Source organism: Anastrepha ludens, chromosome X, assembly GCF_028408465.1.
Source record: "Anastrepha ludens isolate Willacy chromosome X, idAnaLude1.1, whole genome shotgun sequence".
Lineage (NCBI taxonomy): Eukaryota > Metazoa > Arthropoda > Insecta > Diptera > Tephritidae > Anastrepha > Anastrepha ludens.
In genome coordinates this window covers 21,548,889-21,573,331 of record NC_071503.1, presented here as the reverse complement: position 1 = coordinate 21,573,331, position 24,443 = coordinate 21,548,889, and the positions used below count along the sequence as shown (strand labels likewise).

Genomic DNA, 24,443 nt, shown 5'->3' with positions numbered 1-24,443 from the left:
CAATCAGCAGAAAACATCTGTTGCACCGCGTAAAAGAGTAAATGTTGTGTAACAGTCCATATGGAAGATTATCCTACCCAGAAGAAAGGCAAATATTGAACTAGCACGCCCAGATGCACTAAAAATAAAGAGCAATAGTAGGGAAATCGTAGGCGGATATAGTCACAACAGTAAAGATTGAGCCAAAACTTAAGCAAGTTGGAGAAGCCATTACCAAAGTTCACAAAACAGCTAGCGGGGACCTACTCCTCCAGTTGACGAAACCCGCAAACTCGCATACCGTGAAGATACAACATGCGGTTAAAAAAGCGCTAGGGGAGACTCTAGCGACAGAGGGAGAGTTTAGTAATGTCTTGGAAAAAGAGTTCCATAGTATGATATCCTCGAAAGGAAGAATAAAGAATCTAAGAGATGCCTCTAGAGGAACTAAAACAGCAGCTTCACTGTTACCAGTCCCTGTTGCTAACAAATTGCTAGCAGCAGATAAAGTCAGAGTAGGATGGGTAATTGGTCGAATACGCATTAGAGGCTAGCCGATAAAATACTTTAAAGTTATTGGTATTTCTTCTAATGAAACCGATCACTGCGAATGCTTTGGAGCAATGAAATCAATATTATTTGAGAATGATAATTTAACATCAAAAATAACTACTAGATCTCTCGTTTCTTAACGGTGATTTTGTACAGTTTGACTTTATTTGTAATTGAATAAGTAATAGTTTTATTTCCCGGTAAGTGTTATAACAATACATATTTTTACAATGATATATAAATGGTTTGTTGTGCACCATTCAACAATAGAGCCGATTTTCAAAATAATTTTATATTATTTATCTATTTATGTTTTCCACTCATGTGAACGGACGTGTTTATAAATCGCTCTGCGAAATAGCTCCAAATCCCAGTAAAATATCGGCATATTTGATAAATTAACGAGATAGTGACTCTAAATATCAAAAGTGCCAAACTAATTCGCTAAGTTTCGCTTTGTGACATTCAACTAACAAAAAAAAAAAAACATAAATAACTAAACTAGTGCATATTTGCAAAAGAGTGTCCAACGCTCTCCTCCGTGCGAGCGCAGGCGCTCTCACAGTGTAAACAATTTTATAAATAATGCCGTACTCTCGCACGTGAATAAGCTTAACAAAGAAATTGATCAAATCCACACCCCTCCTATAACTGAAAATGTTCTAGCCGCTCTACTAACATCTTCAACAAAGACCACCACTACAGCAACAGCCTCCGCAACAACAGCTACTCTTGCTCTCGCAACACTCACAACAAACACCAGCATGACAACGACAGCCTCAGCAGTAACAACCACGGTATCATCATCAGCGACTAACGCAAAGTCTATTATGTGCACGACACTAAAAACATCTACTGCTGAGCAACCCAACAACTCAAAGAAAAGCTAAACACCCAAGCGTTTACGCAGTTCTCCAGAAAAAGCAGAAGTAAATGCAAACAACAAAACAAGGAAAGTGTCCTCAAAACAACAACAGCTCACATATTGGCTGAGTAAACCACCGTCAGAGAATAGATTTGATATACTGGACCAAGAGAATGAATTAGAAGAGAACGAATTAGAAGAGAATGAAAAAGAAGAGACGCAAACTCATGATGTAACAAATATTTTCGACATCCTCAAAAACGCCTCAAAACAACTTCTACCTTTATTCTCACTGGAAATCAAAACAAATAGTAACCACAAAGATATATACAATATAACAAATCTATTGCATTGTGAGGTAAATTCGAGCCCCCACGTCAAATATGGTCTCTTTCACAATGTCTCATCTGCCAAAAATATGGGCATACTTGAAACTATTGCACAAAAAATCCAATCTGTGTTAAGTGTGCATAAAACTGCGAACTGTTCAATCAATAAAAGTAGTAACAATATTAAATGCAGAGTGCGAAAAACACACAGCCAATTATAAAGGATGTTGGTATACAAATCACTGAGGGTGCAACGTTTTCCAGCTCTACGCAAAAAGGAACTCTAGACTCCGATACTGAACCCGCCGCAACAAGAAAACACAGTCGAATCCGCTAGAATCGGGCTATCAACCTATGCGCAAGTAGCAGCACAAGCTACATATAATAAAACATGTATGCCTAACCCTCAAAATGATGATATTCAAGAACTTAAAAAAAATTATGAGCCAGCTCATCAATCAAATGACTAACATGATGAATATAATCACACTACTGGTCACCAAATTCGATGGACAAGCAAAGTAAAATGACAATAGCCTTATGGAATGCAAAAGGACTAAATCAACATATTCTTGAAACTAAAACTTTTATTGACCAATACAACATTGACATAGGTTAGGTTAAATGGCTGCCCTAGCTAAAGGGCTCACTTGGACAAATGTTAGTAAATTCGTCCGTTGTGGTGCCATACATGGGAGAGGAGGAGGGAGATGGGAAGGAATAAGGAGCCTTGGGATTAGAAACGATGATGACCATGCATTTTTACGACGGCGCCAACGGGGGCTGCTTTGCGTTCGTAGTTAGCCGTAACAAGCTACTAATGAACTTCACCAAATTTATGATATCTACACCGGCTATATCCGCAGGCGTAGCGAAAAAGTGAGAGCCCAGATATCTTAGTCTTTGCCAGACGAGAGCAGGGTAGCTGAGAAGAAGGTGTTGAGATGATTCCACCTCGTCCTCCAGACAGTTTCTGCAGAACGGACTTGAGGCAATCCCAAGTCTTACGGCGTGAACACCTAACGGACAATGTCCGGTAAGGATGTTCACCAAATTCGAGAGCTGGGGCTTTGTTAGCCTTAGGAGTTCCCTTGAGCGTCCCCGATCTACCCGTGGCCAGAAGGATCTCGCGACCTTGCACGTTTGCGCAGTAGCCCAGCGCTCGCTGAGTTGACTCTAGGCCCATCTTTCCAGGAGCAGACCACAGGTTCTCAGGGGAACCCCAATTCTCTCATTTCGCGACGAAACCGTCTCCAAAGTTCCCTGTCTAGCCAGCTCATCAGCCCAGCAGTTTCCCTCTATGCCGCTGTGCCCGGGAACCCAAATGAGCCTGATGATGAAGTATTCGGATGCAATCGAGAGAGAAGCCAGACATTCCCCGACCAATCTCGAGCGCACAAACAGCGAGCCCAAGGCCCTAATTGCCGATTGGCTATCGGAGTAGATATTTACTTCCTTAACGGTAATTACCGAATTGAGCAACCAGTCCACCGCTTCCTTAATTGCGGATACCTCCGCTTGGAAAACACTACAGTGGTCCGGGAGCCTAAATTTAAGTTTGATGGGAGGCTCCTTACAGAATATTCATGCCTTGCCGCCGAATGTTGCACCCCGCCCACTCATCCCTTGAGGGAATGTGAGCAGAAAAAGGTCCGCTCGGACCTAGCGTGGGTGTACAGTGGTCCAGCACCATAGGAATGAACTCAAAGTTTTTAAGAATGCTGGAGTGTCCGTAACTTAAGTCTAGCCTATGGCCCGAACACCTTAATCTGATTGCCGCGCGTGCAGCGGTAGTTTTTCCTACAATGTCTACGGGCGCCACATTCAGCATAGCGTTAAGCGCTAGAGTAGGAGTGGTACGGAGAGCCCCACTGATTCCAATGAGGGCAGACCTTTGTACCCTCTCCAGCTTCTTAACTGATACCATCCTTTCTAGCGAGTTCCACCAGACAAGGACTCCGTATAGCAAGATTGGTTTTATAATCGTGTTATAAAGCCAAAAAGTGACTTTAGGCGAGAGGCCCCATCTTTTGCCGATAGCGCCCCTGCAACCATACAGGGCGACTTTTGTCTTTCTGATTCTCTCCTCAATGTTTGGCTTCCATGTAAGGCCTCTGTGAAGGATGAGTCCCAGGTACTTCACCTTGTCAGAGAGCACCAACGGAGCGCCCGATATTGAGGGGAGAAACACTCTTGGTATTTTGTATTTCCTCGTAAATAAGACGAGCTCCGTCTTCAGAGGATTTGTCGATAGGCCGCAATTTGCGGTCCAATTTATAACTAGATTCAGATAACCCTGCATCAGTTCCATCAGAGTATTTAGAAACTTGCCTCTGACAATAAGTGCCACGTCATCCGCGTAGGCAATCACCTTACAGCCCCTCCCCTCCAGCTCCTCCAGCAGACCGTTAAGTACGGCAACCCAGAGTAGTGGCGAGAGAACACCGCCTTGCGGAGTGCCTCTGTTCACTTGCCGGCGGAGAGAGGTGTCACCCCATTCTGCCACGACCGTTCTATCGGTAAGCATCGTGTGGATGAGCCTTATAATTTCGGCTCCGACTCCTAATTTACCTAGTGACCTGGTGATTGCCTCCGGGAGGACATTATTAAAAGCCCCCTCAATGTCGAGGAATGCACCCACAGTGAACTCCTTCTGGTGGAGGGACACCTCGATGTCCTTAAGAATTGTATGCAAAGCAGACTCTACCGATCTGCCTTTACAGTAAGCATGTTGAGCGTACGATAAACGCCCCCGAGGAATTTCAATCCTTATGTGCAGATCAATCAGCCTCTCCAGGGTTTTTAAGAGGAACGAGGAGAGACTGATTGGTCTGAAATCCTTAGGGGATACATGTGAAATCTTACCTGCCTTGGGTATGAAAGTTACTCTCACAGCCCTCCAAGATCTGGGTATGTAGCCCCTATCTATGCAGCTCGCGTAGATAGGAAGAAGCCAATGACAAGATACCTCAGCAGATTTCTGCAGTTGAGCCGGTATAATGCCATCGGGCCCAGGTGACTTGAAGGGTTTGAAAGAGTCAATCGCCCAAGCCAGGCGTCGCATATTCAGCCAGCGGTGGTGGGTATGTGGAGTGCTATGCGTCCTATCCCAGCCAATATTAAGCGAGTCCGGATTTGTCGGAAAATGGGCGTCAAGGAGTAACCGGAGTGACTCCTCGCTGCTCATGGTCCAACACCCCGAGCTGTCTTTCAGGTACCCCATAGGTGTGGAATTCCTTGAGAGAATACGTCTGAATCTCGCGGACTCATGACAGCCCTCCACGCTTTCGCAGAATCTCCGCCATGAGTCTCGCTTCGCTTTCCGGATTTCGGACTTGTAAATACCCAGTCCTACTTTATACAGTTCCCATCCCGACGGAGACTTAAGTCTTCTGGCTCTATTAAAGAGCCGCCTACATGAAGCCCTGATTTCCGTGAGCTGGGTTGTCCACCAAGGCGGCTTTTCCTTTTTGGGGGGCGATCTTAGTGGACAAGCGCTCTCGAGGGCTCTGTTGCACGCAGCGGTGAATGTCTCCACCAATACATCTATAAATTCTTCCGAGAGATCCGCGTTTTCTTGCGGTGCTTCCGGAAGGAAAACCTGCAGGTTTCTGCATTATAGGTCCCAGTCCGTGGTCCTAAGGTTCCTGTAGGAGGATCTATTCGGTTTGGTTTCATTCAGAGAAAACTGGATGTATCTGTGATCCGAAAAGGAATGAGCGCAGAGCACCCTCCAATCAGTTATTCGATACCTAAGTGTAGAAGAGGCTAAGGTGAGGTCAAGCACCTCTTCCCTAACCGCCGGAATGAAGGTTGGGTCTTTACCTCTATTGCAAATAACTAAGTCTTCGCTTATAATAAAATCAAAAAGTGGCTCACCTCTTGAGTGAGTGTGATGGGAATTTGCATCGGTTCCGATAATGACGTCGATTTTTCTCCGCCTCGGCTCAGCTAGGGCCTCCCTTAGCGGCAACGGAGGTGGCTCCACCTCGTCATCGTGCGCCATATAGGCTGAGATCAGCCAGACTCTCCCGGTGGTGCTCTCCAGGCTTATAGAGACAATGTCCTCATTGCTGAAATTAGGCAAAATGAATGCTCTTAGTTCTTTTCTGATGAGTATGCAAGATCTTGGTTTACCTGCACCACTGTGAACCGTCAGTAAATAGTTTTTCGTCCTGATTCCAGAGATACCACTACTGCTCAGCCACGGCTCCTGGATCAGGACTACGTCAACTCCACCTTGCTCAAGGTGGATTAGTAAGTTAGCGGAAGCTGCCTTAGAGTGCTGGAGATTTATTTGAAGAATCTTCATCTTCAATAATCTTCTCCAACATCCTGAGGTCAGCCTCCTCACTATCCGAGGCCAGAAGCCCCTCCTCCTCCGCCCTGTCGAACAGTTGCCCGATACTGGAGACTGACCCCGCTAGAGAGCGGGCGTCGTAAGCTCTGCCCCCATCCGACATGACAGATTCCACATCCATCTCCACGGGAGCTTCCTCTACCGTGGGCCTATCCCCTCCCAGCATTACCCGAGTTGCAGAGACATCACCCCTGGCATCGGTCTGGTAAACCTTCATGGCTACCTTCTCAAAACCATAGGTGATGATCCCTTTAGTTTCAGCAAGAGGTCCGAGGGACTCTGCATTTAGCAGAATCAGCGCTTGCCGAAAATGTCCTTCGGACTTCTCCACCTTGACTACCTCCCAGTTGTGCGTGGGAAGTTTCGGGTTACAGTAACGGAGGATTTCCTCCATATCCTCTGGAGCAGAGGGCTATGAGGGAAGCCAGACCCGGGGGCGCGGACGAAGAGGTAGGTCCTTTTTGTCCACAGCTTCCAGCTTGGCTCCCTTCCAGACCTCCCCCACCAGAGCTACTGCCGCCCTGTACATAGTAGCCGACCGCTCATCGGCACACACTATTCGCTTAAAGGTGCCGTGGTGCCACCTGGCACTCTCACAGCACGGTGGAGGTCCAGGGTTTTCCCTTACCACCTTCATAAACACCGCAGAGATGGCTTCCCTGCTCTTGTCGACCACCCCTAGAGTGATTGATCCCGCCTGCTTAGCGACTTCGCTAAAAGATTTCGGCGGACCGCCCCCAGTCCTCGGTTTTTTCGGCCGGAGAATTTCCTCCTCTTGAGAGCGTTGCCGCTTCACTGCCGATTCTACGGGCGGTGCTACCGCACCCACCCTTTCCACTCGGCCTTTCTCTGCCCCACTAAGTACCATCCTGGCCCACTCAAGCGTCCTTAAGTACTTCTCAGGTACCTGCGAAGCATTTTGGCCGCCGTAGCGTTCCAAGATTTTAGCGGCTATGCGTTGGTCAGAGAAGGCTTTCCTGCTCTGTCCTGGCTGCCGTTTAGGCCTAGCAAGGGACCCCTGAAAAGAAGTCCCAGAAACCCCCGGAAAACTTGGGGAAAACCCCTTACTGGTACTGGCCATCCCCTCCAGTCCTACCTCACTACGGGTCGCAGGCGGTTCCGCAAGCGACCGTCTACCTACGTAAAGCGAGTTGCCGCTCACCCCCCTTGGGATGGTGCTCGAAGTCGATTCCTACTTCCTCCCAGATCCCCACCCACATAACGCTTTGAGCATCGACTCCGACACCCTTCCGCCCCTACTTGTTTTGTCCCCCTGGGCTGCCTCTCGGTTAGGGCTGGTTAGAGAAGGCGGTTCCGCCCCTCTTTCCTTAAGTGAGGAGACCTTGGGGTTCGGCTCCGAATCCCCACTGCCGCCTAAATTCTTCGGGTTTTTGTTATTGGTTTTGTTTTTGTTGTTGTTGTTGTTGTTGTTCATGTTTATTTTATTGGGTCCCCACTCGGAGCCGCTATCCATAACTCGAAAGTGTAGTCGTCCTTAAGTGATCCCACGGTTATCTGTGCCGAGGCAGGGAGGCCGTGCTAGGGTTGACGCATACCCTTATGAGGCATGCGTTCGGAGCCAGATCGGACGCAAAGCGGGAGTCATCTCAACCGCACCTACACCACCAACCCAATGGCGACGAGTTTGGAACGTACTCCGAGGCCTGCCAGGGTTTTAACGGGACGGGGGCAGTCACGACATTTGCCCACCATCCGTTTCGGTTGAGTTTCACCCCAGCGTACTCAGGTGGCAGAATGCCGCAACCACCAGCTCAGGAAACGAAGTTCAAGTCCAGAGAGTAAAGAGAATGCCAAAAGAATGCAGGGTCGTCACCGTTCAGATTTAAGGCCGTTAAGGCCGCAGATCATTTGGCGTTACCCAGGGTGCACCACGCGGAGGCAATCCGCCCTACAACATTGACATACTATTGGTGTTCATTTTAATGACAAAAGCTACGTTAGTATTCCCGGCTACAAAATAATATGCACCAATCACCCTGACAACAGAGCACACGGCGGAACAGCTATTATACTGAGACAAAATATTATGTTTAACAAAATGGAGGAATATCAAATGGACCATCTGCAAGCAACGACGATACAAATAAATGACACTCTAAGCCAGCTTACCATATCAGTTGCTTACTGCCCTCCGAAACACAACAACAAAACAACACAATACGCTAACTACCTTGAAACACTTGGAAGTATATTTATTGCCGGAGTAGATTATAACGCAAAAAATATGATGTGGGGTTCAAGATTAACAAACACGAAAGGAAAAGCATTACTCGACGCCATCAGAGCGCGTAATTGTAATTATATAAGTACAGGAGAACCCATTTACTGGCCCTCTGACTTTAAGGAAGTATCTAACTTACTTGACTTTTTTATCATGAAATCAATTAATCCAAACGTACTGACAATTGAATCTTGTCTTGAGCTTTCTTCTGATCACTCGCCAATTATACTAAGAACCCAACAACCACCGCAAAAAAACTTAAATCCACCACTTTACAATCATCGTACAGACTGGAATGCGTTTATTGAGCTTTTGAAATCATATTTAGACACAAAAGTATCTTTGAAAACAGGCGATGAAATTGAGACAGCTATAGCTTTTTTTAACGACAAAACTATTAAGGTAGTTAGTAAATCTACCCCCTCTTCACCAACTAAAGTAAAGAATGACTATATACCTGATACGATAAAAAAGAAACTAAAACAAAAAAGAAAGCTAAGTAAGAAATGGCAGACAACAAGATTTCTAAACAAATTGGGAAAAGGTATAAGAGACCTACTTCAAAAGGAAAAAGACAAAAAACATAGCAATTATCTCAAAACTATTGACGCAACAAAATCCTCAAACTACACACTGGAAGGCGACGAAAAAAGTGGTGGGCGCCACAATACATTTACCACCAATAAAAACAACTAAAGGGAAATGAGCCCGAACCACTTCAGAAAAAGCAATGGTCTTAGCTCAACATTTTAAAGATACTTTTGAAAATAATAATAACGACATAAATCTCACTTATGCAGCAAACGAGAATAAGAAGCAAATTAAAAAAATCACACTTACGGAGATAAAACAATTAATAAAAACTCTAAAGAACAATAAATCGCCTGGATACGATCAAATTTCGGGAACAATTATGAATCATATGCCTGACAAGGCAATAATTTATCTAAGAAATATTTTCAACGCTCCTATAGGTCTCAAATATTTCCCTAGTACCTGGAAAGTAGCTGAAGTTATAGTGATCCCGAAACCTAACAAAAACGCTACACTAGCGACATCATATCGACCAATCAGCCTACTACCGACAATATCAAAAATTTTCGAAAAAATATTATTTGCGTTCCCCAAGGCAGTGTCTTGGGACCAACATTGCATCTATTGTACACGGCTGATCTACCGGAACCGAAGTCAGAAAACAGCATGATTGCAACATTTGCGGATGACACAGTCCTCATGGTATCTCATAAAAATACAAAAGTCGCAAAACAAAATTTACAAAACGAATTAAATGTGACATTAAACTGGTTCAAAAAATGGAACGTCGAAATCAACGCTGACAAAACAATACAAGTAAACTACACAAACCGAAGGACAACCATTGAACCAGTCTGCGTTGGTAATTCTGACGTGCATAGGTATTGACACCAAAGCGAAATACCTGGGTATTATGATCGACTCGAAATTAAACTGGCAGGAGCATATAAAGAAAAAGCGAAATGAAGTTTAAAATCGTTTTAAGAAATTGTACTGGCTACTTGGACCTCAGTCCAATCTATCATTGCAAAATAAAGTACTTATTTATCGAACGATAATTGCTCCGATCTGGAAATATGGAATTGAGATTTGGGGCACTGTTGCAAAAAGTAATCTAAGTATACTTCAACGAGTCCAGTCTAAAGTCCTTGGTACATACCTAACGCAGATATTCATCGCGACCTTGACATCGATACTATTGATGAAACAATACAAAGCGCTAGCAGAAGACACATAAATAGATTATTAACGCACACAAATCCTATGATGAGAAGGCTACCAAATAAAGGAAAATCTACCCAAAGTCGGCTTAACCGTCAAACACTAACATATCAAAATCCATGTAATCAATTGTCAACTAATCGTATATGTCAATGTTTGTTAACCACTTGTTTTTAAATAATATGTATATATTTCTTCTAAATGAGCTTGGGGGCATTGGCTCTTCAATATCACTCTCATTCCATCTTTTTGTAAATCAAATTACTTATGGTCTAACGACAGGTGTAATATTTTATGGAAGAAATAAAAAAAATAAAAAATTATTTAGAAAGCTGGCGAAGAATTCTTAGAATTTTACCCTGACTACAAAATGTTTGAGCTTGTGTAAATAAAGTGTGTTCAACTTTGTCAAACGCCTTTGAGAAGTCTGAATATATAACATCTAGCAGGGCATGGTTATCATGCATTTATTATATTTTTAGAGGCTAGAACTACTTGTAGACTTGAGCAAGCTGATCTTCCGGGCATGAAAGCATGTTGCCACTTACAAATAAACTTATTTACATGATTAAATTAGTGTTCCTGTATAATTGAATCGCATATTTTTGCTATATAGAACGACATATGTAGGGAACTTAAACGGGACATAATGGTAAGCAAGAAAATATGTTTTCTTAGTCATTGAAACAACGCTGACAAAGACCCCTGGGTCTTGGCACATAAAGTCGCAACCAAAAAGATGAAAAAATCGGCATGATCTCAGATTTCGTGCCCTAAACAGCTTGAACATATAATAAGCTTCCTTTTTTCGGCCACCATTCCATCGGAAGCTTTTTCCCGAGTATGAGTTCCCACCTATTACGAAGGAGGAAGTACTTCTCGCGGTGAAGAGATTTAAAGCGCGAACCCCTAATCTTTTGTTCAAACATACAACGAATGTCTTGAACGCGGTGTTTTCCCATCTATCACGACACACCAGCGACTCTACCCCTTACTTAAGGCAGGGAAACCAGGGAATATGGATCCTCGACACGTGCTGCTGGAACGCAGAATAGAAATAGATCAGCAATAGAAATCGTGGCAGGGGTAGCCTTTCTGAGACACAGTTTGATTTTAGAAAGAGAAGGTCTACGACGGATGCAGTCGTGCTGGTGTAGCAGATGTGAAAAGAGGGAGTTAGATAGAAAACGGGCACAAAAGAGTACTGAAAATGGCCGAGGCTCTCCATGGTTTTGAAAGTTCAATTGACAAAAATTATAAGCAGGTCTTTGGAAGGCACAGTCAAAGAATATAAAGTCTCTAGATGGGTGCCATAAGCATCTGTCCTAACGCCATTATTCTGGAATGCAATGTACGACGATATTCTGCGATTGCAAATCTTATCCCCTTCCTAACATCTCCACCAAGCTGCATAAAAATATATGTAAATAATTACAAGGTGAAGTCCAAAATAAATAAGACTGGCGTCGTAAAAATGTTTTTGATGGTCCCATCTTTTTAATGAGCTAGTGCGTTCGAAGTTATATCCCTAGCTGACTTCCAGTGAAAGCTTGGTGACATCCGGTTCAATGGAAGCGAAGTTATTGCGTCTAAAGTGTCAGTATGTTTGAGTCATCGGTACAAAAATGATTTTGGAACAAAAAGCTAACATCAATTTTTGTTTTAAAATCGGTAAAATGTTTACCGAAACATTTGAATTGATGAAAAAAGTTTATGGCGATGGTTGTCTGTCTCGTGCCAGAGTTTCAGAGATGGTTGTGAGGACATCGAAATTGTTCGCCAATTTATGAACAATGAACCAAAGTCATCGTGGAATCGGAGTTGAATATCTCCAAAACATCGATTTTACGCATATTAACTGATCATTTGGGCTTGCGAAAGGTCTGTGAAAGTTTCATTCCGCACAAGTTACTTGAGGACCAAAAATCGCTCAGAATTCCACATTCGAAACCCTCATTAAAGAGGCGAGAAAAGACAAGAATTTCACTTACAACATTATAACTGGTAATTAAACGTGGTGCTTCCAACATGATCCTGAAACTAAGCGTCAAAGCGTGAGTTTTTGACTAGAAATCGCATTTTAACCATCAATCACTCACCGTGTTCGCCTGATATGGCTCCCTGTGACTTCTACCTACTCGAAAAATTGCATTTGGCCATGAAAGGAAAATGTTTTCCGTCCGTAGAGGCCATCCAAAACGCTTGTACCAGCATCCTGAAGGACATTTCGGTCAATGACCTGAAACACTCTTTCGAAAAGCTTTTACATTACGCGAAAAAGTGTATCAAGACCAGAGGGGGCTATTTTGAATAAATAAACTCGAAGTTATCAGAACAAAACTCCTGTCGTTTCTATTTTACCTCAGTCTTGTTTATTTTGAACTTCCCCTTGTATATATATACATATTTATGTGACTGGCGCGTACTCGCTTTTCGGGTGTTTGGCCGAGCTTCTCCTCTTATTTGTGGTGTGCGTCTTGATGATACTCCACAAATGGAGGGACCTACAGTTTCAAGCCGATTTCGAACGGCAGATAATTTTTCTGAGGACCTTTTTCATGGCAGTAATACTCTCGAGGTTTGCCATTGCCTTCATACTTCGGACTTTCACCGAGATTCGAAACTACGTGCTCTCTGATTTCCGAATGTTAGTCATGCACCAACCCATTCGGCTACGGCCGCCGTATACTTCGGCTAAAATTGCTCATGCGGCATTTTACTACACCAGACCATAGCTGCATCTAGAAATCGCATTTGTCATTTAATATAATTATGTGCATATGTGCATCCTTATCTTGAAAGGCAAGGTGCAGTATGAAGGCAGTTGCAGCCTGAGGTCTATATTATTTACATCAATATCAGTTTTAAATAAATTGGAAAATACCTTAAATAATTTTGAAAAAAAAGTATTACCTCAAGTTTTATTTTTCCATATGTTAAGCTAAAGTTCCACTCGTTCCACTTCACAATCCCAAAAGGATGGTTTGGCTTTCATAGTAAAGTGGAATAATTGGTTCAATATTGATTCTTGAAAATCGTCGAGGACGGTATCTTTTATCCGCACATGCTGAATGATTGTCATTCATTAGAGCACATTTTTAATTAATTCAGTACACACATATGGTTTCAGCAAGATATGCCACGCCGCACACGGTCAGAGAGACGATAGCGATACAGCGTGATTTGTTCCCAAACAAACTGATAAGCCGTTTCGGTGACATATCCAGGCCACCCATGTTACCCTACGGACTTATTTCTGTGGGGGTACCACTGAAGTCTATGAAACAAACCCATCGGCCATCTTAACACTAAAAGAAAATATCATTCGCGAGGTTAATGGCATCCCGACACCATTTCCCTAGAGAGTGGCACGGAGGATGGAGGCCAGCAATACTGCATTCGACGTAGCGGTCAACATTTAGAGAAAATAATGTTTTAAAAACAAAATTCGCACTTGTCTTCTTTGTAGTAGTTATTGAAACAAACTTTCAATAATTAATAAATAATTCTTTTTTAATTTAGCTCTTAATTCCTAATTCTGCCATACACTCCAATTTTGTACTTACGAGGTTGGTGTTTTTTTTTCAAAAAACATCGTAAAAGTGAGGTAGTCAATTGGAATCAAATCTGTTTAACTTTGGAATTCTCAGAACTTTTTAATGGCATTTTGTTTCGGCTAATACTTTTACATAGGTTTTTATTCAATGTGGTAATTGTGAGTAATCATAAACAAGTTTATAAGAATTACCAATATCAGTGATGCAAGAGTACCTTGACTTTAGTCCTGCTTTTATGGATTTATAAAAACGTTAATCAGAATATTTAAAAAAAATGTATGTTCCTGTTGTCCTTAAGAACTTTTCCAAATTTTCTGCCAACGCAAATTATTCCTTATTTTTCTTTTTTGCCAATATTGGTATGAACGGAGTCCATTTGGGTATGGCCAACGGACATATATTCTTGGTATACAATACATCAATATATTTGACAAAGTTACATTTCTATTTTGCGTACTGCAGTTTTCATTAATCAGACTTTCTTTTAAGCTTAAAATTCATAAAATAAATGTATTTACTTTAATCTGATTTATGTTCATTCACTCAAATACAAAAATATCACGCTGTGTTAAAACCATAACTTTATTTACAGTGTTTAAATAAGCTCCAGAAAAATACTAGCTCGCGTTGAGAAATGGTAAAATTAAAAAAATTGAAAGCGTGTGGATATGTTTTTGCAACTAATTAATAAATAAACACAGAAAATTAATTTAAAAAACCAAATAAAGATATTTTAATGAAGAAATAAAGAATGAAACAAATTAATTTTTTAAAGGAAAATTTTACCAGAAATTTCTGTAGAGATCGTAAAACAGTATGATTCAGCAAAAACACATCCACCCACACTCAGTATTCGTGAATAAAAAGAAAAACAAATACATATTACTTTTGACCAAACAAATTTAAAAACGATACGAATTCGTATACACATATACGAGTAAATGTATGTACATATGTAGATGGGTAAATATGTTGAAGTGTTTTACAATAGTCAGAACATGCCGCTAATTTTCTTGCATTAGAAAATTGGCATTTCCCTCTCATTTTTAATTTTAGAACTGAATAAAAATTATCTTAAATTTTTTACTTCAAATTGAAGTACAGATATTGACAGATCCCTTTATTAAGATCACGTAGTTCAAAATTTGAAGAAAAAAAAGGAATATTTATTTTATTTTCATTGTTAGAAGTGTAGACATATGTAGACGATGAAATTGAAGCATGATGTCGGTACAGTTTCATTTGCCAGACATCGCGACATCCCCGCTTTCGTTGGCTGCTCTTCACCATTTTCATCCACTGCTAACTTGTGGACCTGCTCAAATTTTCAAGTGTCCAATGACTAACCAGCTCATCAAATCTTTTTTTTCCAAGATTTTTTCTGCAACTTTCGCTAAAAATTGGATAACAGCACATTACTTGCGATGTATGTCGGTTGGTACTAGACGAAGGCTCCTCCACTTTGTGGATATGTGTATGTATATCGATATAGTGTTGCTAGTTATAATTCAATTCCCGGAACTTATTTTGCACACCTAGTAATAACCGTGTCATGTCACGAAAACTAGAAATTTTAATTGGCCTATTTAAAATTTCCATATTTGTATATTTACAATACGCTGTTAAATAACGACATTACGCGTTGTGAAATGTAGCGTCACTATTAAATGGCTTTTCCGTCTATTTTCAAAAATTACGTGGAAATACATCAATGAATTTCAACTAAATATATACTGATCATCATGTTTTTATTATTGCAAACAAGATTATAGGTTTTATGTTCATTTAAAAAAAATTACGTCTAAACCGCCAATGAATGACCCTTTATTACAAAATAAATTTAGAGTAACTTATTTATAACAAGAAAAGTATCTAAATTCGTGGCCTGTGATTTGTATTTATTTATATACTTAATAACAATGATAATAAATAATAATAAAGTTGTTTATTTCCCATTCTCCCTTAAACGTCGGAGTCGTAGCAAACTGACAAAAGTAGCTGCAGCTTCAAAATCAAGTCCGCAACTGTGAGTTCCTGGCTTATGGCTTAGTATAGCCTTTATAACAATTTACCTACCTACACATGTTCATTTGTTTCGTATTAGTTGTGCAATATAAACAAGTTCGACAATGCGCCATTAAATCGCATATTAACTAACAATCACATCGCGCATTTGCTTAATTGGGCATGAAGCGATTTTTATTCTCTGCGCAAAAAAATGCATTGCGGATGAACAGAAAATATTATATAATGTATAATTGGAAAAATTTAAAGGCTTACAGCGACATCTTGAAGGACCGTTCTAAAACACTTATTCCACATTCTTTTAGCAAATCGCTGCACAGTCGGAACTTAGCAATTTTGAATAGAAGGAAAGAGTTATACTAAAAAAATTTATTACTGCTCTCATACATATCTATTTTTGTATGTGTGCTCTATATACATATTTACATATGTGCTTAAGTTTATGCTTACCTCGTAACACATCTGCTGGTATAAGGCGCTTGTAAATTTTTATTTCACTGTCAGTGCTTCTTAGCTTGTTTTTTTTATCATCCTGGGCAGCAATGCATACGAATAATGCAAGAACAATTACCAAAAATGGTTTCATTTTTTTACTCAAATATAAGGTACTTAAATTTGAGTTATTTAAATTTTACTTATACAGATTTTTGTGAATGGTCTCGTATAATAATACCGTTTTTGTGGGTGAAATATATTAAACTGATGATTGATGACGGCGAATGCAGTAGTAACGATCTCGGCTTAGAGAGTGGTCGTATTCGATAGCCTATTTAACCGTGTGCTGAAATGAACTGTTGTAGGCGAATGTGTGTACTGAATTAGGTATAAAAATAGTTCACAGACTGGTATTTATAGCCAGAGCTGCTGTTAAAGCCCGAAGGTACAAACAGAGCAAGCAGACAGCTTTGGTGCTCGAAAACAATATTACCAAAAAGAGCGCAATAAAGTGATAAAAGTACTCATCGCATTTAGGTAGCCACACCGCAGCAAATAAACATATGCACATTAGGGTGCTTCAAAAATATGTGCTATTATTTATATTATTTGATGAGTTAATATTTCATAAACTTCTAAACGGGAAAAACATTCAAAGTATACTTGTTTGATATTTTATAGACGTTAAACAAAATAAATAAAAAAATGGAGTTCAGACATTGCATTTTTTATGTTTAGAAATTGTCCAGAATATTTTTTAGCACCAGAAGTAAATATTGCTGACACTTCTTTTTTTAGCCCTGCTGATATCTCTGCTATGTCACTGACAATTTTCATGAAACATATAAAAGTCTTCAGTTTGTTGTAATCATCAATCTTTCCAGGTCTATTTTTTCCCCCCAAAAGTCACATGAAATGACAATAGTGTTAAAAAATCTTTGCTTTTGGTTTGTTACAAGTTCTTCTTACTTTAAATCGAAATACAAAATGCAGTATTTACAGTCAATAGTACAGTCATAGAGCAGTGACCATCCGCTGTTTAGTTTCTTAAGAAACCACTATTTTGTAGCACCGCTTACTGGTGATGGTTTGATGATTGGCGAATCTACCAAGGCGGTATTACATGTATATGTACGAAAATCCACATATATTCTTTTTTTGTGCATTTTGATGGGATTATGTGAAAAATTTGCTTTTTCGAAATACTCCGAACGCTAAAAGGAATCGGGTTAGATGGAAGTTTGTTTCCCCATGGTTTCTTTCCAGCTACGTTGTAAGAATGGGTATTAGCCCATGCGTCCATCTACCTTTCTGTGATCTGTTCCACCGGTCTTGCCATTCGGCGATCGAACGACGCCTTTCTTCTTTTGCAATATTTTTACGACTTGGTCTACCGTCGGGCTCGGATAGCCTTAAATACACTCTCTGCATTTCTTTCGCCAAAGCGCCTGCGGGGATTAGACCGGCTATAACGAAGGAAACATTGTCCGAAATTGTACGGAAACCGCAGATAGTCCGCGAAGCGCTTAGCCAATAGACGGCTATCAGTTTTTTTGTGTAGCTATTTATGTTCAGTGTATCAGCCCAGATCGGTGCGGCATATAAGAGAACCGAGCTGACTACCCTGCTATATAGTATTCTTTTGCTGTGGCTAGGTCCGCCGTTGTTTGGCATTATTCGCGACAGACAAGACTGCACACTCGATGCCTTCTTCGCAGCAAATTCCAGGTACGTTTTGAAGTTTAAACGACTGTCAATCATCACTCCTAGGTATTTAATAGCGGGTTTAGAACTAATAGTTACAGACCGAACATTTACATTTATAGTTTCTTTCTGCTGCTTATTAGGACTATATCGGTCTTATGTTCAGCTTATTCCAGCTATAGACCTTAGCAAAGCCTTGATCCTGCTTACTGATTCGCTGGCGATCCTCTCAATTTCGTGGATTTGCTTTGCCACCATTTCCACCGCGATGCGAATCCACTGACTTTAGTTCTTGGGGGCATATCCGGTCTTAGAACTTCGTCATACATTAAGTTCAACATCAGTGGATCCAGAACTGATCCCTGAAGAACCTCTGCTGTCACGATATACTCCTCAGAGCCTTTGCCCCATCGAAACCGCAGTTTACGGTCCGTGAAATAGCTCTCAATTATTTTTATAATCTAATTAGGCGACCCTGTTTTTGCGAGGTTTTCCAGTATACCTACGTTGCCAGCTAGCTTTGTTAAAAGCATTTCTAACGCCCAGAGTTACTACAGCGCAGTACTCTTTTTTCCCGCTGCGCCATCTCTGGCCTTCAATGGCTTCTGATGCTAAATCAACCACGCATTTGATATCATCCACTGTTGAGCGCGATTTCCTGAAACCAAACTGGTAAGTGGATAGAATACATTTATATTTAGTGAAAGACGACAACCTTTCGCAAATAATTCTCTTAAAATTTTCTTCACTGTGTCTAGTAGACATATTGGTCGGTAAGACTCGGGTTCGCCAGGCGTTTTGTTTCCCTTGGGTAAAAGCACCAGTGTTTGCTTCTTCCACCCCTTTGGGAAAGTACCTTCGTTAAGGCAGATTTGGAATACTGTATGGAATATGTCTGGTCATTTGGAAATCCCTAATTTCAGGGCTCTATTTGGTATAACATTTGGACCTGGAGCTTTCTTAGAATAAATTTTATTACCCGGCGTTAGGAGTTTTTGGTCGGTGACACGAGGGATGTCACCTGCTTCATGTTGTGTGCAGGATGGCAAAATGTTTTCCTTGAAACTTTCTAGTTTGCTAGTTCTAATTGCTTTTTTAGCACCTGCCTGGCTGATCTAAGGTTTTGAACGTTTTCTACAAAATCAGGCATCCCTCTATTGCGTTGCATCTTGCGTCTAGCGCGGAGCCATTGAGATCTTAGAGAGTTGATGTTTCTTCTCCACCATTAGCATGGATATATGTGTTGATGCATTACTCGCCTAGGCATGAAGGCATCACCAGCTTTTCTTAGTCCTCCTACTAGTTTCGTCCAATTCTTGGCAGTACAAACAGGGAGTTAAAGTTGCCCAAGTATATGTTTAAGGACTTCGCTATCAAACTTCTCGTCCTTCCACTTCGGACCTGTCAGCTTGGGTGCAATTTTAAACCTCTTTTCAGTAAAGTCTATTACGATACCTTGATGGTCACTGTGCGTGTAGCCCTCGCTCACCCTCTCTTTTAAGCACGGGAATCATTTGGCAGGGCAATATCTGTGACTGACCCTATTCCCGTCTTACGGTAGGTGTAAGTTGACTCGCTATTTACAACAGTAATGTGGAGTAGAGCGAAAGCTTCAAGTAGCATCTTTACTCTTTTGTTTGTGTGCCGACTGCCCCATTCAGTTTTCCACGCGTTGAAAGCACCCGCTACGATGAAAGGCGATTTCCAACTAGCTTCCTGTACAATGTTTTGAAGAAGCTGTTCGTACTGCACTGTTGTCGGACTGGGTCTTGAAATTGATTCCATTTATTTTTGATTGCACGAACCCTTCACCAGCACTATGATTCTCTTGGAAAGCGAGCCCTGTTGGCCGCGCAGTTTTTGCTGTCGGAGGCCCATGTGCAGTGGCAAGTGGGAAAGCTCAGTTATAATGGTAATATCAGGTATAATTTCTGTAATTTTTTGTGATAATAGGTCTTGGGCGGCCTCACATGGGGTAGGTTTAGGTTTATCTGAACAATTCTCATTTACTTTTATTTGTAAAAGCTGCCCGAAATGCCGGGAACTCATAGCTCCCGGTAATATGATTTATGTTCTCCCTTCTGTCGGTCTCACAGAGCACACATTTCGGACTATTTTGACAATCCATTGCGAAGTGACCGGCAAAACCACATTTCCTGCACTGCTTAGATCTATCGAATGCAACAGCACACTTACGCGACATGTGGCCATATTTTAGGCATCTGAAACATTTTTGTAATGGGACACATTCTCGCAAGCGACACACGCCCCATCCAATTTTGACTTTGCCAATCTCCAAGGCGGTGTGTTGGTCAGAGTCTGTTCACCATGTTAGGTGCGACTGTTTATGTAAAAAGCATGACCGATATGCAACGGGGCGCACTGGGAGTCCCTGGGTAGGTCACTATGGCTTTCCACCTGCGACCTCAAAGGGATTATGTGAGTTTCCTCTGTCGATGTGTTAGCTCCGGCGTATATCAGTAACTAGACGTCTTAGACCCTAGTCAGGAAGTGTTTATTGGACGAAAGAGTAGTCGCTTTCGTTGCTCTGAGCGAGCGCCAGTCCGTCCGTGTTTTTCGGGATCGGTAAAACGTAGGTCAGGCCTCAGAGAACTGGGGTAGGAGCATTGCCTCCGAGGCTACACCCGCTCTTGATTATTTCGGTCCAGCCCCCTGCATACGACGCGCTGGTTAAATAAAAAAGGATGGATAAAAATATGGGGAAAACAAAAAGAAGACAAACAGCAGAAGGCCGTTAATGATGGAGATCTAGACCAGAGCCCTTTTGAACGAAACCTCGATTGCTTCGCTTGCCACCACAAAAAGCGAATACGCCTCTTACGAGTGGATCATTGCCAACTATAGGAAAATCAAAGACGGTCAATGAAGGAGCTGAAAGGACGCCTCAAGAATTAGACGTAAGAGTAACGTCAAAAGAAGATAAAAATACTGCAAATGCGCCCAATGCGCCGTCACATACCCCTGTAACTGCAAAGGACGCAAACACAGAACGGGGAAAAAACTGCATCTCCGCGACAAGAATTTATTCTCAAAATGCGAGCTGCAGACGAGGAAGCCTTAGAGCAATGTTTGAGAGTGCCTAGGAAGATAAAAGCAGTTATATTGACGGGTAGGAATACTTCCACGGATATAAAGACCGGAGACTCAGAGCTATTCGCCGTCTTGAAAAACAGAAGAGGTTGGATTCGAGCTGAATACGCCGGTAAAGGTCGTCCCTTGCCGGATACATCAACGAAAGAAATCGAAGGTGACACCCCACAACAGCTCGAAAAACAGGTGGTGCAGAACCAAAACTGGAGCTCTTTTACTTGAAAATGAAAAGGGGAAAACAATTAACTCTGATTTTTTTGAAACAATTAGAGGAAACCGTAAAAGCTGTCGCTTCCATTACAACCCTCAGACCAACTTCAACTGTAGAGTTCAGAGACTTGGATGCCGTCACAGAGAGGAAGGAAGTTGATGACGCTGTGAGAAAAATGCTAGCCGTGACTAACGAAAATATCGATGTTAGGATCACAAAACCTAATAAACGACAACAAGTACGGGATTATGTTACTCTCGCTATTGAAAGCGCAGAAAAGCTGATCAAGCAAAAAAATATCAAAATCGGATAGGTTAGTACAAGGATGGGAACTAGCAATCTAGCGATGCTACCGGTGCTTCGATGTCGGAAACCTTCACTCAAACTGCCAAGGACCAGACAGAAGCGGAAAAGGTATATGCAGTCGATGTAGAGAACCTGGACACAAAATGAAAGAGTACACCAAAGAGCTAAAGTGTTGCCTATGTACTGAGACCGATCGCAGCGAGACAAAGTATATGCCGGGCTCGTGCAAATCTGCGATGACAAATGAACATGCCAAGATATGGTAAGATATGATTATCAAGCAAACATGCACAGAAGTAAAAATGCAGACCTGCTAATGGAGCAGATGGTCTTAGAAAAAGGAGTTCAAGCAGTATTGATAAGCGAATCGGGTGATAAGCTGTTACCTTACGCCGAACGACAATATAGATGAATTCACCAGGAAACTGGAAAGTATTGAAGACAAACCCCTTAGTTGAGAAGGACGATCAATAATAGCGGGAGACTTCAACTCAAAAGCAACCGAATGGGGCTCGGCGACAACAAACTCAAGAGGTAGACGAGTGCTGGACACGGCAGCCGACTACGTACCGAAGGCCAGGTTGCGAAGGCGCAACACCCGACATAACCCTAGCATCGGAAAGAATGGTCACTTTTACTAAAGACTAGAGAGTCCTGGAAGATTACAATCACGCTTTGCATTGACATGGAAAACCAACGAGTGCATGAAAATCGAAATATAAGTACACGCAAATGGAACATTAACAAGCTAAACCCAAACTTGCAGATCTACCGTGCAACTATTGACGAAAATAAAACGACGATCTGTACAACGCATCTATGCCTAAAATAGATAAGAACAAACAAAGAAATGCTGTATACTGGTGGACACATGAGATTGCAGAATTTAGAGATATGTGCATCCATAAGCGTAGAAAGTATACTAAAACCAAAAGATTGGGCCCGGCGATAATGGAATCCGAAGAATACAAAAAGAGCAGAAAAGAATTGAAGAAAGCTATATGTCAAAGCAAAAAAGACAAATGGGAAGAGCTAAGAAACGATTTAAACAATAACCCATGGGGGTTGGGCTACAAAATCATATATGAAAAAGCTAGAAGTCAAATCCCCTGCTGCTGATATGAAAACCGAAGTGGTAAGCAAAATAGTCGACACACTCTGCCCAACACATTGTGTTGAGAGGAAAGAACTCGAGTATGAAGCAACGGAACCTGTCCCATTCACAGAAGAAGAACTTATGGATGCTGCAAAAGCAATGAAATGCAATAAAGCGCCAGGACCTGATGGCATAGTTGCGGAAATATTGCAACTATTGGCAATCGAAAGTCCTCTTTTGCTGCGAAACATGTACAACACATGCCTAAAAGAAGGAATTTTCCCAGAAATATGGAAAAAACAAAAGTAGTACTAATCAGTAAGGAAAAGGGACACCCAACATAAGCGTCCGCTTATAGACCGCTATATATGCTGGATAGCGCAGGAAAACTCTTTGAGAAACTGATAAAGCATAGGCTTAACGAAGCCGTAGAGAAAAGTGGCGGCCTGTCTGACAGGCAGCATGGGTTTAGAAGTGGCAGATCTACTTTAAGAGCCATCCAAGATGTAATAGCTATCGTAGAACATGCCCAGGCAGGTAATCGATACTCCAAACGCTTAGTATTACTAACCACACTGGATATTAGAAATGATTTGAACAGTTTAAGTTGGGACGACGTAATTGAAGCCTTAAAGGTAAAATTCAAGATCCCGAATAATCTATTGAAGATACGAAACGCGAGAAGGGCGTAAGACTAAGCAAATAACAGCATCAATACTCGGACCTGAACTTTGGAATATAAGCTACGATGAAATCCTTGGAATAGAGATGCTTGAGGATGTGCATTTAGTGGGATACGCAGATGGCATTCCAGCTGTAATAATCGCCCGAAACACTGACGAAGCCAAAAGGTGATGATCCGAGTTCAGAAATGGCTAGAGGACTATGGATTAAAGTTGGCCACAGAGAAAACAAAGCTAATCCTTCTAATCAACAGACGTATCCCATTAGAAGCAGACATACAAGTACTCGATGCCACTTTATAGACAAAAACAGTAGTCAAATATCTAGGAATGCAATTAGGCACAAGGCTAACTTACTGAGCGCACATAAACCATGCTGCCACAAGAGCAGCCAAAGTAAGCGGCATGTTAAATAAGCTTATGGCAAACCTTGGAGGTCCAACGCAGAACAAGCGAAAACTTTTAATGGAAATGACGAAACTCGAACTCTCATACGGATGCGAAATATGGGAAGATTCGCTAAGGGTGCAATGCAGGCGGAAAATTCTGCAATATGTGCAACGCACCTGCGCTCTCAGAGCGGCTTCGTCATACAGAATAGTATTTTAACACGTTCACGCCGGCGCGTACCACCGGTGGCCCGCACAAGTCTGCTTTATGGGGCGGCGTGTACCACCGGTGGCCCGCACAAGATTGCATCATCTGGCAGCGCGGTACCTACATATGAGATGAGATGCCATAAACGACTACCCTTACGAACAAATTTCGTTTCATGACCTGCAATCGCTCCCGTCCGATAGAGCGAAAAGATGTAAACATTGCCGTCTTTGAGCGAAGACCATGAATAACACCGCCGGCGTGAACGTGTTAAGCAGCGGTGTTAGTTATCAGCGGAACCATCCCTATAGATATTCTAGCACAAGAGCGCAAACGGAGGTGGGAGGCAAACAACACAGGAATCCCAGTACCACGCTTCTCCGATATTAGAGTGCAAACGCTCACACTTTGGCAGGCAAGATGGCTCTGAACGGTAGATGGACAACGAGACTAATACCCAATGGGTAGTGGACATTTGTCCTTTCGCAAGTATTTGTGGAGAATGAGAAAAGTGAGTCTACCAAACTGCTTATATGGAGATACTGAGTATGATGATGCGGTGCACACCTTCTTTATATGGAACATAGAGAGAACAGGTCTGCAACGAGCTATTGGTGTAATTAGACTTGAACAAAT

At 41.8% G+C, this 24,443-nt stretch overlaps 1 protein-coding gene across 1 annotated transcript in view; it reads right to left on the bottom strand.

The window, feature by feature from the left end:
* Positions 1-16,565, bottom strand: part of LOC128869608 (uncharacterized) — an 87,491-nt gene extending 70,926 nt beyond the window's left edge. Inside the window, exon 1 of the mRNA XM_054112181.1 lies at positions 16,115-16,565. Within this exon, the coding sequence (XP_053968156.1) occupies positions 16,115-16,250 (136 nt within the window). The 5' untranslated portion in view covers positions 16,251-16,565. The remainder of the gene's footprint in view (positions 1-16,114) is intronic.
* Between the last annotated feature and the right edge of the window lie 7,878 nt (positions 16,566-24,443).